This window comes from Neovison vison, chromosome 2, assembly GCF_020171115.1.
Source record: "Neovison vison isolate M4711 chromosome 2, ASM_NN_V1, whole genome shotgun sequence".
Classification (NCBI taxonomy): domain Eukaryota; kingdom Metazoa; phylum Chordata; class Mammalia; order Carnivora; family Mustelidae; genus Neogale; species Neogale vison.
In genome coordinates this window covers 13,052,057-13,070,128 of record NC_058092.1, presented here as the reverse complement: position 1 = coordinate 13,070,128, position 18,072 = coordinate 13,052,057, and the positions used below count along the sequence as shown (strand labels likewise).

Sequence of the window (18,072 nt, the reverse complement as noted above, 5' to 3'; positions counted from 1 at the left end):
AAGGAAGGAAGAAAGAAACCGTAAAACTAAATGTTAGAGTTTTAAACTATTAAAACTCTTAGGACAAAAACAGGAGTAAATTGTGACCTTGGGTCAGGCAAAGCCTCCTCAGCTAGGACACTAAAAGCACCAGCAACAGAAAATAAATGCAGGGAATGAACTTCCTCCAAAGGAAACCCTTTCATCCTTCAAAGGACACCGGTAAGAAAGGGAAAAGATAACTCACAAAAGGGGAAAAGATATGCAAATGTTACATCTGATAAGGCCCTTCTATCTGAAATAAAGAACGCGCGCAGCTTAATGATGAAAATCACCTAGTTGAAATGCTCCTGCGATCGGAAGGCATTTCTGCAGAGAAGGTATCCAAAGGGCTCCAGAGCACGTGAAAAGATGATCAACATCATTAGCCATTAGAGAAACACAAACCAAACCCACAAGGAGAGCCACTTCACGTCCACCAGGATGGCTGTAATCAACAAGACAGGCAGTGGGAGCGGGAGTGGGTGAGGGTCTGGAGAGATGGGGACCCCCAGGGTGCTGGAGCAAAAGCAAGATGGTGCTGCTACCTGAGGTCCCTCCGAGGGTTAGACTCCGAGTTACTGTTTGGTCCAGCAATTCCACTCCTCGGCATACACCCAAGAGAGCTGAAACTATACGTTCACACAAAAACCTGCCCGTGAATGTTCCCAGGAGCATTACTCGTAACAGCTGAAAAGTGCAGATGTCCGTCAGCTTGTGACTGTATAACAGAAATGTCGAGGGACGCCTGGGTGGCTCAGTCGGTTAAGCCACTGCCTTTGGCTCAGGTCAGGATCCCAGGGTCCTGGGATCGAGTCCTGCCTTGGGCTCCTTGCTCAGCAGGGAGCCTGCTTCTCTCTCTTCCTCTGCTTGCCACTCTGCTTGCTGTGCTCTCTCTTTCTCTCTGACAAATAAATAAATAAAATCTTTACCAAAAAAAGAAAAGAAATGTCGTGTAGTATACAATGGAACAGCATTCAGCCATAAAAAGGAAAGAGGGACTGATGTGCATTCCAATATGGGTGTAGCTTGAAAACCTTACACTAACTGAAAGAAGTCACAACAGCGACAAAGACCATGTATTCTGGGATTTATATAAAATTCATATGAAATCCACAGAGATTATTATCCACAGAGACAGAAGGTAGATTGGTAAGGGTTCCTTGGGTGGCTCAGTTGGTTGGTCGCCCGACTCGATTTTGGCTCAGGTCATGATCTCAGGGTTTTGGGATCAATCCCTGCATTGGGCTCTGCTGTGCTCAGTGTGGAGCCTGCTTGGAATTCCCACCGCCCCCCACTGCCCACCCCTCCCCACCATTCATGCGTAGGCTCTCTCTTTCTCTAATTAAAAAAAAAAAAAAAAAAAAAAAGAGAGAGAGAGAGAGAAAAGGAAAGTAGATTGGTGATTACCTTAGCCTGAGGTGAGGGATATGGGATGGGGAGTCCTTGCTAATGGGTATAGATTTAGAAAATCTTCTAAAATTGGTTGCACAACTAAAGTTTGCACAACTCTGTGAGTGTGCTAAAAATCATTAAATTGTACACTGAAAGCGAATTAATTATATGTTACATGAGTTATAGCTCAATAAAACAGTTTTTTTAAAAAGGAAGAAAAGCACCCAGATGCACTTAATAAAAATCCAGTAAAACATACTGAAAAAAATAAAAAGCAAGCTATGCAAAATTTATTAACAACTGCTTTCTGCAGGGGACCTATCTCCTGGCCCCAGGTTTTGAAAGCATCTGGTCTGGTTTGGTGCCGTGATGGCCTTGGGCTCCAAAATTCTACCTTTATCGGCCATCCTCATTTGGAAGCCTACACAAGAGACACAGGGATCCCACGATAGAACATTTTCTTAGTGCGTATTAATATGCTAATAATAGTCGAGCAGAATGGGTAAATGTGTAGGATGTCTTTGCCTTTGTTCTGCCGCTGTCTGGCTGGGTGTCTTTGGCAAGTTCCACACCTATCAGTTTCCTCATCTGGCAAAGAAATGGCAGCACCCAATTCCCGGAGCTTTAGAGCTTATGTGATAGGTTAGTTTAGGAAGACCTTAGCCCGGTGTGCAGCATGTTCATAAAGGCTCAGCAAAGGGCACGCCATGCGCGTGGGAGTCAGATGGCAAAATCCTCTTCTGATGCTACCTCCTGGCTCAGCGACTACTGTGGGCCAAACTGTGTCCCGGAGAAAGATATGTTGAAGTCCTAACCCCCAGCACCTGCGAACGTGATCTTATTTGGGAAAAGGGTCTTTGCACATGTAACCAAGTTCCGATGAGGTCCTTGTACATCAGGATGTGCCTTCATCTAATGCCTGGCGTCCCTAGGAGAGGGACATGTGGACACAGAGATCCAGAGCACAGAAGGAAGCTGCCCTGTGAGGATGGAGGCAGAGCTGGAGGGAGGCATCCAGGAGCAGAGGAAGGCCAAGGACTACCGGCCACCACCAGGAGCTGGAGGAGGCAAGGAAGGATCCTTCCCTAGAGCTTTCAGAAGGTGGTAGCCCTGCTGACACCTTGATTTTAGACTTCTGGCCTCCAGAACCATGAGGGAATATATTTCCGTGACTTTCAGCCCTGCAGGGTGATCATTTGTTACTAGCATCCTGGAGGTATCAGACAGCGGGGTCAGCCTGGGCTTCTGCATCTATACTGTGAGCTAGCCATCTCCCCTGATAGCATCTGAGCTCCACGAGGCAAAGAATTCCTCCTTCTCCACTGCATCATCAGCACCTGGAACTGCACTTGGCCCTGGGAAGATGCGGAGTCAGACAGCGTGCGATTAGGGGCATGAATACCTCAAGTCCATGCACCCAGGCCTCACCTTCTTGGAAGGCCTTGTGGAGCATCTGTTCGAAATACCCCCCTTGCCCCAGGCTGGACCTGCCTCTGCTTTGCTCGAGCACCCTCTGACACCCACAGGCTCCAGTGGTCTCCTTGTTCTGTCTGCCCACCCCCCTTCCTGCCTGGTCTGGCCCGCGAGGACCAGAAATTTTGTCTGGCTCATTACTGAAGCTCAATTCCATGATGTACAACAGCCCCTGGAATGCACTAGGTGCTCAATAAATGTCTGCTATATGAATGAACAAATGAAGGCTGGATGAATGAATCCGTGAGATTTGGAAGGCCTGCAACCATCTAATCCATTTTAACAACAACAACAACAAAAACCCTTCTGATGTTTTTACTAGAAAAACAGTTCAGTACTGGACTTGTCCATGTCACAAGGGGGCACTGACCTGGATTTGGACCAAGGTTGCTGGACTCCAAGGGTGCTCCTTTCAGAAGGTCTGAGCAGCAAGGGCCCCAGGGTCGAAGTGGACGAGCGGTGCCCACAGGGCCTGGGGCACAGGAACCCTCTGGATTTTTGAGTGCCACGTGTTCCCAGGCAGGGCTCGGTCTCATGGAGACCGCCCCCTGCTATCTTGTTTCTGCATAATCCCACCTCGTCACCCCCATGCTTGCTTGACCTTTGTGTTATTAATGGCCTTTGTGTCAAAGGTAGGGATGTGTCCCTTGGGAGCTCAGAGCTGCTGTTAGGTGCACCAGCTCTGGGCTCCGGCAGACCTGGTGGACACCCCCACCCTCCGCCACTCTCACTTACTTGGGGGGATCCCCTTAGCCTGCAGAGCCTCCTTCTTTCTGGAAGGAGAAGGAAATCTGAAATGGGACGACGTCGTCTGAAAGGGGACGACGGTCCCTGTGTCGGGGGACACGCGTGAAGGTTGTGTGATCAACAGTGTGGCAGCCACACCACCTGTGCTGGATGGAAAGTGGCCTAGATTTTTCGCTGCCAGTTGAGAGGGCCCCCTCGGGAACAGGCCTGTATGGTGAGGGGGGCAGAGAAACCTTGGCTCTTGGCCTCCTGGCGGAACCAGGAGAGCAGCGTCTCTCGGCACTGGCGGGGGTGGGAAGTGTGGGTTCCCACTTAATTGATTGTAACATCGCACCCCGAACATGCTCCCCGCATAACCTGCACCCCCGAGAAGAGCCTCGGCAATCCTTCCGTGACTGTGTATAATGTGTTCCTGGGGCCCAGCACGCAACTTTCAAATTGGCTTACAATTTATCTGCAGCTCGGATAAAAACATTTTAATGACTGTGTGCGGCACGAACCCTCGGTGTCACCCACGGGGCTCCCAAATGTCTTTTCCCACCACATAGCGGGGATGTTATAGGCGTGAAATTACAGCCGCTCTCACATTTTGATCTGCACCCCGAGGCCCGTGGAAACTGCGCAGTAGAATGTGCTAGATGCAGATTGAGTGGCAGAGGACGGGAGGCTGGCTCGGGAGTACAACTGTGCTGGGCTGGGGATGCATGCGGGGGCTGTGGGACGGGCCCCGTTTCTCGTCTCCCTTTCCCCCACCGACTTAGGAAGTTTCCCTTGACCCCCAGATCAAGAAGGAAGCTGTCTTGCCCCACGGTTGGTGGCCACAGTCCTCAGGGTCCGTTGTCGGTCAAAGGAGACTCCAGCTTTCAACGGCCTCCCCTTGCTTGGAGGGAGTGTGTTGGTGCCTGCGTGTGTGGTTGTGTGTGTGTGTGTGTGTGCGTGCGTGTGTGCATGTGTGCAATGAGCGTGTATGCCATGTCACAGGCCAAGGCAAGGAGCAGGTTATAGGGCTTCACGCCTGCCCTGAAATATATTTAAAGGAGTAGGTCCGGGAGGGGGAGGCAGAGTCACGCAATTTTCAAGTCTTTCTAACTGTGCCTGATGTGTAACCGGCATGGTCCCTATTTGTTGTGAGAGAGGTTATTCACTGAGTCCTCGGAAGGTGCCGGGCGCTGGGCTCAGGGAACTCTGTCCTGGGGATCATCTCACAGAATGGCCCCACCTTGGCCAAGCCACTTCTTCTCCGAGACTGAGTCTGGCCAACAGGTGCCGTGAGGTCTTTGCCTCCCAGGCTGATGTGGGCTGCTGGAGCACAGGAGCTGCACAGGGGACACACCCTCACAGTCAGACCCCTGTCTCTCCCAGAACAGCCCGCCCCGCAACCTTCGGGATCTCGGTGAGCCACAGAAGGCATGCCACTCTGCTGCTATGGGATGGGGACGGCCACAGCCCTGCAGGCCCAAGCAAGTCCTTTCCTTTCCCTGAGACTCAGCTTCCATCTGTGAGTTGGGGGTGGCATAATCCCGACCCAGAGGGGCTGTTGTCAGCCTCAGGGACACGCTCTACTGAAAGCACTCTGGACCTGGCGGAACCAGCGGAATGCAGGTGCGGCTGTCATTAGCAAAGCTGGGGTCTGGTCTCACTCCTCCCCTCAGCAGGAGGCCAGGAAGAGGGGGCAGGCAGAAGGATGCGCTTCCCAGAACCAGGGCAGAGCTGGGTCCCTGTGCAGGGACTCAGTGCACGAAGCTGTGGTTCTCAGACTGGCCTGAAGCTCCTCAGAGTCATGAATGGTCGATGAGACTCCCAGCGGCAAGAAACAAGTGACTGCAGCTGTGCCCAGGAGCACACAGGCCCGAGACAATGGTACTAAAGAGGATAAAGTCCAACCTATGAAAATTTGTGGCTGCCTCATCTGGGCTAGGGGCTTTGCAAACATCATTCATTCATTCATTCAAAGATTTATTATTTTAGAGAGAGAGTGCAGGGGATGGGGCAGAGGGAGAGAATCTCCAGTAGACCCCCTGCTAAACACAGAGCCGGATGTCAGCCTCCCCCAACCCTGAGATCATGACCTGAGCCAAAACCAAGGGTCGAACCCCTAACCAACTGAGCTACCCAGGTGCCCTGCAAACTTTATTCAAATAAAAAAATCCTTACGACTACTCTAAAAGGTAGTCACCCTTGTCCCTATTTTACAGATGGGAAACTGAGGTCCAGAGAGGCTAATGAACACAATGATGGATCTGGGATTCAGCCCCAAACCTGTGTGTCCTTGTACAACAGGGATATAACATCTCCTGGCTCATGGGGATGTCGCCAGGATTCCATGAGACAATGTGCAAGAAGCCAGAAGCTCACGCACTATCAGGCACAGGCTAAGGACAGACAGTGGCTATGATGTTGGCTCAGCTGCAGCCTTGGTGAGCACGGGGGGGACCTGCCCCATCAGGGGACAGCTGGGCTGGGGCGACCAATAGCAAGCACAGTGACCTCTATGCAGTGGGTCCATCAGAGGATTGACCAAGATGGGTGAGTGCTCTTTCAGTAAGAAGCCTGCCCTCAGGTACCCTGAATCTCCAGAGGTCAGAGCCTTTCCCTGAGTCTGGGGCCACTGGGGGGTCCTAAACCCTCCGTGGTTTCCCCAACAGCCTCAGGCTTCTGCTCAGTAACTGGGATCTCATTAACTCTCTACTCCATCCCACGAGGCTGCCACCTTCTGTCGGGAAGAGCCCAGAGGCTCACAGCTCCTTGCTGCCCAGACAACGAGAATGGAGGAGAAAAGTCTTAGCCAGCTGTGCCACAGAAAGGGAGAGGAGCACACCGTCTTGCTCAGCCAGGACCATCAGGCTATCTGTGCAGTTCTGGTCAGTCCCACAAGATGTCTCTGGGCCTTGGGTTCGTTGCCTGGCAGGAGGGATAATGGACTTAGAGATGTCAGAGCTAGGAGGGCCTAAGAATCATCTGGTTACAAGTCCTCCTTGTATGGAGGAGAAGACAGAGGCCATGGCGGGAGAGCAACCTGCTCAGGGAGCTTTGGTGAATTCATGAGGAAGGTGGGCTTCCTGGTGGAGGTGGCTTTTGAGGGCTCGGTCCTTGCTCACATAGAGAGAAGCCTCAGCAGAAGTGTCTCTACTGCTTCCAGGGGTGCAACAGCTGGTGTGAGAGGCAAGATGCCTGGCTTCTGGCCCCAGCACTGGGCTGCTATCCCAGGAGGATTCTGTGATCCCCACCACGGCTGAGCATCTACTATAGGCCACCTCCCCTCTGCAGCTCAGCCCCCAGGCTCACCAAGGCTGCAGCTGAGCCTACAGCCATGTGATCCTGGCTGTGTGACCCTAGGCAGGTTGCTTGCTTTCTCTGTGCCTCCATATCTGTGTCTGCAGAAGGGGGCTGATAATACTAGTACATACCCTCGGGTGGGTTGTGAGGACTGAATGACAGATATAACATGGAAAGTACAGCCGGAAGACTCCAAGGGCCCTCCTCGGGTCCTCCGCCCAAACTAGCTGCCACCTCACCTGCAGACCCTCTATCCCATTACCTGTCTGATTTTCTGCCCAGGATTTGGCACTGTCCACAGCCTCTATGCGCGCTTTACGCTTGGCTCATGCACCCGATACAATTCCCCAAGGACCTTGTCCTATCAAAGGAGACACACTTACCTAGCACATAGTAGATGCTCAAGAAATATCTGATGGATAGATGACTATGCACACATCCCTCATCAGACTGGGAGCCCCTGGATGGTGCCCCCTGAGTTTTGTTCTTCACCAGATTCCCTGGGGTGACCAGCCCAGGGGCGGGCACCAAGAATGCTCCTTCGGTGAGGGGACGACTGTAAGAGGGAGGTTTTCCTGGCATGGCCACCTCCCCGCTGCAGCCCAGCCCCCAGGAAGCCAGATCTCGCCACGTGTTGCTGCTGCAGGAATCAATGTCCCTCTGGAGGTCTGGCCTTTGGAGGTTTTCAATTTCCCCAGAAGCCGTATCTTTCCATGGGGCCTTTATGCTTTCATTGATTGCCTGACTACGACAAGCTTTGTTTCCCTGGTAAGTATCATTTGATAAGAAGATCAGAGAATGCTGGAGCCCAGAGTCAAGTCCAAGTCCCTGGACCATGGGCAGCAGAACTGGAGAGTGTGCCTGACCAGAACGTCAGCGTGACGGAGGCTTCTGAGATCGGGGGGAGCAAAGCCCTTGTTTGACAGATGGAGAAAGTGAGGCTGGGGTGGGGACACAGACAGCCAGAGACAGGCGCTCACATTACTATCCTCATCTTGCAGATGGAGAAATGGAGGCACAGATACAGGGTCAGACCCCAGGAGGCCCCAACACGGAGTCCAGTGCACGCCCTCACCAATCACTTGATGTTTCGATGTTCCAGGAAAGGCCGGGGGAGGTCCAGGTTCAGGATCACTCTCTGTAGCTGTATGCACCACCTCCCCCAAGGAGGATCCCAGATTGTCCTGTCCACAGAGGGGGACCCGCCACCCCTGCACTGTCCCCATGGGCGTTTCTGTGAACTTAGCTCTTGGCTTCAGCCTGGAAAAATGCTCCCACAGCGGTCTTCACACTGCCCAGCCCCTCCCTCCCTGTGTCCTCACTGGGTCACAGGGCCCGGAGCTGGGGGTCCATGAATGATCCATCGAACCTTCATCCCACCCCTGCTTACAGACGTGGACACTGAGGTCTGCTGCCCCTCGGGAAGCCCTCATTCCTCATTCCTGTGTCAACTCCTCATTTTCCCACTCAGGGTGTCAGAGCTCCTCCAAAGTGTCCAGGCCATGTGGACCCAGGGACGAGGCCCGGCTCTGCTGTCCCGAGGGTGGGGTATCAGGGTTGGGAGAAGGGCTTCCGGAGAGGAAGTGGTAAGGCCACACCTGTCCTACCTTGGCAGGGCTGGTCTTCTCACTCCTTGGAGGTGAGAGTGGGAAAGAAGAAGGTTCACAGCCTCCTAAGAGACACAGCAGCAGCTGGTTCCTGGGACAGCCCTTCCGTGCACAGGCGCACGCGCGCACACACACACACACACACACACAGCTCCTTGCTGTGACCCCAGGGGCAGGGGGGCGCCGCACTCACCCATGACGTTGAGGAAGATGTTGCCCGAAGCCAGGACCACCTTCTCTCTCGTGGCGCGGTCATAGATACCCACGTGGCATTCATAGGGACCATTGTCTGAGATGCGGACCTCGGGCAGCCTGGGGGAATGAGAGGGGCGGGATGAGGGCCGGTCATAGGGCCCTGGAAAGCACAGCATCCCCACCACCCCCAAAAGAGTCCTCAAGACTCACCGTTCAGCCTTCTGGACCGACCATGTGCTCCAGCGCTATGCTGAGGGGAGGGGGAGCAGCAACATTTATGGAGCACTGACTGTATGCCCGGCCCTGTGTTCGACACTTGGAGAGGTGAAGGTGTGTGTGTGGGGGGGTGTGTTCAACCGGAGTTGTATCTGGGCTCTTTCCAGTGTCTGTGAGTTGCGGACAGTAATGATGCCCCCCACCCAGAGGCCCCCGGGTATGCCCGGAGTGGGAGGCATCTGCTGTGTGGCCCAGGCTCAAAGCTGAGCCCTAGCGGGTCACCTCACTCCGCCCTCCACCTAGGATCCCTATTCCCACCTCGTAAATATGGAAACGGAGGCTCTAGAGGAGGCACAGATGTCCCCTCGTCCACCACCACCGATATGGCTGATAAGACCCAGGATGGGAATTTGAATTCTTCTTTAGGTACTGAGTTCCTGTCCCTTTGGGTCCAGCCTTGGGGGCTTGAGAAGAAACACTAAACTTCTCTTCTCCAAGGAGCCCCTGTCCCAGCAGATCAGCCCTCCCCGTCCCTCAAAGGGTGAGCCAATCCGAGCACAAAGAAGGGAGGAGGTAGTTCTGCCTGGGCTCCTCAGGAGGGTGCGGTGGCCCAGAGGGACGCAGGCTAGACCATTGCTGCATCAGGGAAATCGCTGGGTCCTCTGGCAAGCTCCAACCTTCTCTGGACCTAATCATGCAGCCAAAGGGGAAGCTCTTCTGGCCACAACCCAGAGGCAGTGGGGTCTCTGCTTTGGGGTCTCAGGTTGTCACACCGTAGCACAAAATAGAAAGAAGCTCACAGTCACGGTTACAGTCAAGGTCACGGTCACGAAACACTAGCCACCAAAGTGGCCCCTCAGTCCCATCAGAAAGGGGCAGTAGGGGAAGGAGAGGGTGGTGGTAAAGGGCATAGGCTCTGCATGTGGGTCCCGCCACCCCAAGGAGGAAGGTTCCTTCAATCCAGCTCTCTGCGTGTCCGCTCTCTATTCAGCCGACCGCCTGCTCCCAACAGCTTCTGCTGCGCACTCCAACCTCAGAGGCACTCTCTTCTGTCAGGTCCCCTGCCCCCATCTTTGTCTCCCAGCTCCGTTCCCTCCTGCCTCCGCATCCCCACACCTGAGCTCTCAGCCTGGGTTCCACGCTCTAGGCTCAGAGCAGAGCCCGCCACACATTAGCATAAACAAACACCTTCATTTACATAGAATACACAGAGGTTGACATCTGGTCTACTGACTGTCATAAAAGAACTGGGAGATCTGATGTTTTTCATCAGGGAAACTTGGAAGGAAAGAGGCTGCCTTCCTTCCCTCCCCGCCCTCAGAAGAGCACCCTGTCAGTGGGAACAGCAGGGGACTGTCTCCCCTCGGGAGCTATTTTGTTTGCTTGTAACTCAGCTAGACTGGAAAAACAGCCCCTCTAGTGGGCATCGTTGCTGAGTGACAGTCACCTAGGGTGACATGTTTCGGTAACACTCACAGGTATCAGTTATATGGTAAGTGACTCGTGCAGGTGACATGTGTGCAGGTGACATGCCCAGGAGACAGTCCCCTAAAGAAAGAGGCTCAGGAGACACATGTAGCTGGCAGCCACCCAGGTGATGTAGAAGGAATGATGACAGGGTTGGCCCCCAGGTGGAAACGTGCAGGTAATTGCCATGTGGGTGGTGCACGCAGACATGTTTAGGGGACAGCAACACAGGTGACATGTTTAGGTGGATGCTGATGACATGCTCAGGGGACAGTAACATAAACAGTATGTTTGGGCGACTTGTGTCGGTGACACAGGGCAGGTGGTAGAAGACAACTCAGGGGACACCTGCATTGGTGCCTTGTGAAGAAGGCAGCCTTCCCCTTAGGACTTTGTACAGACTCGGCTGTTCCTTCTCTGGGCTCCCTACCTCCTCCAACGGTCCCAGACCCGCTGGTGGACACCATGCTCCCTCTCCCCGACCATACTCAGTGGCCAAGTCCTGGGCGGCTCCACCTCAAACCCATCCTGCCCTATAGCCACATCCACCCCCCCCATCTTTTCTCACCTGGAATGTGGGGCAGAAGTTTCCCTGGTTCTTCTGCCCCTGCTAATCTCCCTCTAAATCCGTTCTGCAGGTCAAACCCAGATCTTTTCAAATGCAAATAGAATTAATGGCACTTCCTTACCTAAAGTCCTTCAGACTTCTCTCAGCTCTTGAAGATTAAGACCCGTATCCTTGTCCTGGCCAACAAGGCCCCCAGGGTTGCTCCCTGCCACATCTCCCGCACCTTTTAGCCTTGCCCTTCTCCAGCTCCAACAGTGTTCTTTCCATTCCTCTCATTGCCAAGTGCCTTCTTGAAAAGTCAACTTCATTTTGGAATCATTTTAGATTGACAGGAAAGGTGCCAGAGAATACAGCATTCCCATACATCCCTCACCCGATTTCCCTCATTATGAACGTCTTAAACCACCGTTGTACTTTGTCAGATGAAGAAGCCAACGTTGACACATCACTATCAACTCAAGTCCAGACTCTTTCTGGATGTCCCTGGTTTTTCTGCCACTGTCCCTTTTCTGTTCCAGAACCCCACCCAGGACCCTTCAGAGGTGACCAAGGTACACTTAGCCCAGCGCCTTGTTTGATTCTGCACTCTTGCTTGCAATATTCTCTTTTCCTGGGAATGTTGCATTTTCTTCCCCTGGCTGCCCCCTGCAAGTTTCAAAGGAATGGTCACTTTCTTAGTGACCATCTGGACCTGGTGAGTGTGGTGGATGATGGCCCCGATGGCTCTGATGAAGAGCCTCCCTGTGTCCACGTCTCTGGCCAATCACCTTGCAGTTCCTCCCATCTAGGGGTGGAGTCTCGTTCCCATTCTTGGCCTCTTGACTTGCTTTGACCAAAGGATGTGTAGGAGTGATGGTATGAAAATTCCAAGCCGAAGTCTCACAAGAAGTCTCTCTGTACCCTCTTGCCGCTCCCTTCCCCTCACTCCTGCTCTCTCTCCCTGCTTCCTCCCTGAGAAGAAGTCTCTGATGTAGACAAGAGCACACAGAGATATGGAGAGAGGGAGGTCCCAGATGGCCCAGCCATTCCAGCCAAGGTCAAATGCGAGAATGAACCTAGCTAACCCCTAGACTCATGAGCAATAATAATTCATGGTCATTGCTTTAAACGGTCCAGGTTTGGGATGGCCTGTTATGCAGCAGTAGTGAACCTATCCAAGAGTACTTGTCTAAATTGTCACTGATGACTTACGTCGGTGACCCTCTAACATCCTCCTCCCTTGCCATGCACTGCAAATGCTGGGAAGGTGGGGTCAGCCTCTGTCTGGTTTACCAGCAGGTCCCACGACCATGTGTGGTGCTTATTGTCATGGTCCGTACTCAACCAACATTCAGTACCTGGGTGGCAACCTTCCAGGAGGCTGTGGAGTGAGCACGGAGAACCCTATTTCCTCGGTGCTGGAAAGCAGGTGCAGAGTCTCGTTCTTACCTGCAGACCCAGCAGCTTCCAATGCACGGCTCGGATTTGGACCAAACGCCTCATCTGAGCTCCTGCGCTCAGTGCTAGCCTTCCAAAGTGGATTAAACAGCCTGGTGATCTCCTCTCCCCAGATCTGAGTGGCATTGATCTGCATGCTGGATAAAAGGCCTTGCACAGAGAGTGGGGCCCTGAGGGGCTGGAGTAAGAAGACCAGCTCTCATCAGCAGTGGGCTCCGATCAATAAACTATTAATAACTGCAAAGGTTTCTGGCAAAATCAGTGTAATGCAGTTTAGTGGCTGGAGTTTACCAACACTGACAGTGGCTCTGAAGGGCATGTAATTGTGTTTTTGAAAAACTAGACACAGAGATGGGGGGGGTCACTGGCTGTCCCCATGGCCTTCGTGGCTCAGGTTAGGCCATGCAAGGGCTGCTCGCTGGGGCTTCTGCCAGGCCCAGGGCCAGCACTAGTGTGTAAGCCTACTCTGTGCTACGTCCCATGTTGAGTCTTGGGGGTGAGAAGCCAATACAGAGATGCCAAGGATTTGGTTCCTGCCCCCGTGCCTTTGCCCAGGCTATTATCTCTGCTTGGACCCCTCTTCCTTTCTTGTCCACATGGCCAGCCTCTAGCCAGCTTTCAAAGCCTATCCAGTGATCCTCTGCTTGTGCTCCCACCCCATCAGAGGTTGACAAGGCGACAGAGAGTAATTCAGGAGTTTAGCTCAGAGCCAATGGGGCATCATGGTCCAATGGACTAGAATCCCCTGTATATAGCAATCCTATGTACATAACATGACCAAGGTCAGAGAGGAAGCAGGTGGGTGCCATCACCTGAAACCAAGCCTGGCAGATGCCAGAGCTGGAGATTTGTCTCTGGGTCCCATCGCCCCCACCTCCCCCACCCCCACTGCTCCCAGGATATTCCTTCACCAATAGGCAGGTGAGTTTGAGCGTTCCGGTACCAGAATTTGCCTCCCTGCTCTAGAGCGCATTTCTATTCTGAGCCCCACCACTGTCCAGGTAATGAGAGCCATCTGCTTCCTCCCTGCTGGGAGAAACAGGATGGCCTTTTATTTTCCTAAATTTCCTTCCTCCAGCTTCCGGTGGGCCCCTCAATTCCGCTGACTGCAGTTCCCCAAGCAAGTTGTGTTCACATTCTCCACGCCTGACCCGACTTCACAGCCTCCGCTCGCCTCTCCTTTCGTGGCTTTGTCTCTCCACTGGGAAGAGTCCCATATTTGCACAGAATGGAGGCGGTAGACTCGGGAACGGGGGGCAGGACAGGGAGGAAACAGAATGCGTCTTCGAGTTTTTCTTGCTGTATTGTTAGGGAATCAGGTGATCCAGTGAGACACATGTGCAGATATAAGAAAACCAAATGAATGAACGAGACCGGTACACTCAGAACAGAGGCTGGTGCAGGGTAGGCGCTTGTCGGTTTCTTCCCCTCACACTATTATATGATTACATTTTTAAACATTAAGCACTAGAAGCACCAGGAGCTGTCTGCACTGACTACGACTACCTAGACAAGAAGACAGGGCCACACTTTTAAACAGCAACATTGTAACACTATAAAACATCCTTTCTATCCAATATGCCTACATGTCTCCATACTTCTTGGAAGAAGTCGGCTGGACGTTAATGAGGTTGCCCTAGGATCAAGGTCATCTTGACGAACTCCAGTCTCATCCTACCATGTGGTTAGTACCGTGTGTTAGGTCTGGCTGTCCCTCTACTTCATACAGGTCTCTGGGATCCTCGCTTCTCAAAGGAATTTCTTGTTTGTTTGTTTATAACTTTGTCGAAGTATGATTGACAAACAAACTGTGCATAAAGTTTACACATTTGATGGCTTTTGACATATGGAGGTATTACTGAGGCCATTGCCACGGTCAAGTTCATGAACATATCTGTCATCCCCTCCCCAGGTTTCCTGGTGTCCATTTGTAATCCCCCAGCCCCCCAAACCCTGATCTGCTTTCTGTGCCTATAGATCGCATCTCGGAGGATTTCAGGTAAAGTGATTTTCTCTATGAGGAAAGCATGCGTGGCATTTAGAAATGTGCTTCTGACCCTCCTTCCTTCTAATCTCTCAGGAGAGAGGAAGTTGCAGGACAGGTGACAAGACACCTGCTCTTTTCCTCTTCCTCCTTCTGGCCATTCTGCTCTGTCCGCAACCTCGCCACCTGTATTCTTTCTTGCCACCCCTCCCTCCCAGATGCCCATCCTCCAGGCATCCAATCCCTACCCTCCTGTCAGAGTGACCTTATCATAGTGCAATCTGGCAGGTCCTTTTCCAACTTAGAACCTTCCCTGAGCTTCCATCAACTAGAGGATGAAGCCCAAACTCAGTGACACCGAGACCATTACTGATCTGGCCCCAGAAAGGAAGGAGAGAGGGATGGAGGGACGAAAGGGGCGTGTGGCCTCACATCTTTTGCCAAAATTCAACAATCAAACAAGAAGAGCTGTCAGGACCAAACTTGTATAATATGCCCTATTTAAAAAGCATTTTGTAATTCTGATGTCTTCATTTATATATACACAGTACCTCATTCTGGGCTAATGGAGAAGATTCAGGTAGCGATTGGTCCTGTGAGGCTTTGCTTTAATGAAGAGAGGAGAGATCCTTTTCATTTGTGTAACCATTGTTTGCATGGAAACAGAGCTTCTGAAGGGCTGGGAAATCGTTCCTTCTTGCAAGTAGGTTAAACACACCCCCCTGCAATCTTATTAGCCTAGCGCTTGCTCTCATCCCCACTGGAAAGATCTCAAGTGGGAAGTAATGAAGTTTTACTGTTTGTGCATCTGCCATGCCTCCCTGATTGGCTGCACAGCCCCCGGGGCCCAGATCTTTTTCTCTCCCTCCCTCAAACACCTGCTTTCTCTCCAAGTTCAGGGTTATGCTCCTGCAACGCAGGGGTAACTATTGCAGCATACCAGCTCCATCTTTACAGAGCCTTGAGGCAGGGCTGGAAAAAAAAAAAGGCCATAAAGTCTCTGGCAGCCGTGGGTGCTATTGGGATGTTTGCTAATAAGACACTTGGAAAAGGTTTGCTGCCCTCTGGGAAAGGCAGTGCAGAAACTGGCTCCGCCCCCTCCCTCACACCTAAGCCGTTTGCAGAACCAGCTTGGGAGTCCATGGCCAGTTTAGGTCTGTTTGTTTGACCCAGTGGCCCAGGTGTGCACCTGTTCAGCCAGCTCTGGCTGCTACCCTTTCCTAGTTGCCCTTGCTCCTTCTGACTTTCCCCTCACAGCCCTGGAGGCTGCATGAATTCCCCCCCCACACACACACCCCAGAACTAGGAAATGGACTGGCTACCAGTGATAGCATTTGTGGCAACTGGCAGACCTGGGAAAGTTACCAGGGAGAGATGAGAAAGGGCCTTGTCTTGGGTTGGGATCCTCTTCTGGAGACTTTGGGAGAGTACATGGGTACAGACCTCAAACTTGAATGTACTCAATTGCCCAGGATCTGGTTGAAATTCAGATTCTAGTAGGTCTGCACAGAGCCTGAGAGTTTCTAACAAGCTCCCAGGTGATGCTGTTGCTACTGGCCAGCAAACTCCATCTCGGGTTCTCAGTCCTTCTCCCTGCCCTGTAGACCCATCCATCTGTTTGACCCTGCCCTCCCCCACCAGACACACTGGGTGGTCCCCTCCCATTGGCTTCACCAAACCCCAAATAGCAAGCGTAGAGCTTGGAAATCCTTGACACATGCGTGTTCCTAGTGAATACCGTTGAGTAGAAATTATCAGAGAAGAGATTTTTGCCACTCTTTAAACACCAGGGGCTGCCAAAAAGCTGGCCGCACACAGAGCGTGGCCTCCATCCCTCTCACTCTGCTCTGACTCAGTGCCGAATCTCTCTCTGCCCTCCTGAGCCAGACCCTGCATCTCTTCCCTGTCTTCCAGCTTCTGAAAGAGATGATGGCTTTCCTGGTCCCCTGGGAGGGGAGTCTAAACTCAAGGTCATCCCGGAAGGTGCAACCCAGACCCTAGACCGAGATCAAGAGCAAGTGGGGTCCCATTCTACCTGGTGGGAACTTGGCTAATGTGGCCGGAAGTGATAAGGCCTGAGCCATCCATCATGAATACATTTGAGGGGGGAGAGAAGTTCCAACCCCAATGGGATGGGGATGAACATTCCGAAACTCGGGAGCAATGCCCTTGCGTCTTTTGGGTCGATTTCTGGAGTTTCTCCTCCAACGAGCCCTTGATAGGCGCAGACTGCGGAGATGTTTCCCTTGGGCAGGTGTTGGGGGCCACAGGGACTGCGTCCTCAGAGATGCTGGTGGAGGAAGGAGACTCTTGCTTAAACTAAGGGGATCGTCCCATGTGCACAGAATGTACATGGAGGAGGCTGGGCGCTTTGTTCCTTTAATATCGGATTTCTCAATCCAGCCTGGTTGCTTAACCAGGGCGGCCAGCTAGTCCTGGTTTGTGCAAGACTTTCACCGTTTCAGCACTGACATTCCCAAGCTCCAGGAGCCCTTCAGCTCCAGGCCAATCAGGCTACGGCTCACCTTCTCTTTGACAAATGAGAAAACTAAAGAGAGAGGAGAGATCTGCCCTAGGCCAGACAGCAGTCTGCGGCAGATCAAGGATGGAGAGGCCAGGCTACCCGTGTCAGCTGATCCAGAGAGGGACCTGGGCAACAGGCTACCAACGGTCACCCACATGGGTGCCTTGAGGATTGTAGGAGCCTTACAGATCCCTCACCTGGGGCCCATAGGGGTGGCCCCTGAACTGTGGCTGCTTTGAACCCGAGGCCTCAGTGAATCGGGAGCTCCATGAGCCCGAACTCCCTGGTGCCCTTTTCACAAGACAAAGTTTGAGAGTTTGGGTCCAACTGCTCCTGCCCCCAACCGAGCAGGGGAAGGACCTGTCAGAATTGCTCCTTGGGGCAGGAAGCCTCCAGCTGCCCCCCATCCCCTTCCAGCCACTCCCCACTCCCCCCACCCCTGGGGAGCCAGTCAAGGGTCCAGTCAGCCTAAATGTGGGGACATTTGAGTGGCACACTTAGGGGTGAACAGGCTGTCTCTAATTAGGAGGCTCAGGAACTTGGAGGGAAAGGGAGGGAGCTCTGGGCAGGAGGCCTAGGGCTGCTAGAAAAGCCCCTTAGCTAAGGGCCTCGCCTGTGTCTTGGCACTGAGAGTTTCATTACCTTCTTCCTTATGTGTTTTCCCATTTCTTTCCAGAAACTGCCTGAACTCTTTTTTTTTTTTTTCCCCAGGACCTTTGAAAAGCCATTAGTGAATTTCATCCCCCTTTCAATCTGAAAATGGTTTCCATCATAAAACCTCTCAGTGGGTGCAAAACATCTGTGGTTTCCAATCAAATGCAGGGCTGCTGGGTGGTGGTGGGGGGATCATGGGGAGGGGCGGCAAAGGAGGGGGAGAAGTTGCAGAACATGCCAGTCCCCTCCTGCCCTCTGGTTTCCCTCCACAGTCCCGGGAGTCTGGACCCAGCTCAGGCCCTGCCTGGCCCCAGAATCTGTGGGTTGGCAATTCTGGCTATGAGCTTTTGAGGTGGTGTAACTGGGGACCTAAGGCCAGCCCCTCACTCTAGTGACAGTGAAGGGAGGGGACCCAGGTGAGGCCCCATTCTGCCCCTGCATTGCTTTTCCAAGGGGAGGGGTTTCTCTCCCACCGGCCCACCCCTGAGCCGCACCCTCCGACGTTCTAGAA

General features: G+C 52.8%; 1 protein-coding gene across 1 annotated transcript in view; it reads right to left on the bottom strand.

Moving 5' to 3' along the window:
* The window catches only part of IGSF21 (immunoglobin superfamily member 21), a 233,814-nt gene that overhangs the window by 31,243 nt on the left and 184,499 nt on the right, over positions 1–18,072 (bottom strand). Inside the window, exon 4 of the mRNA XM_044237279.1 lies at positions 8,710–8,828. Coding sequence (XP_044093214.1) covers positions 8,710–8,828 — 119 coding nt within the window. The remainder of the gene's footprint in view (positions 1–8,709; positions 8,829–18,072) is intronic.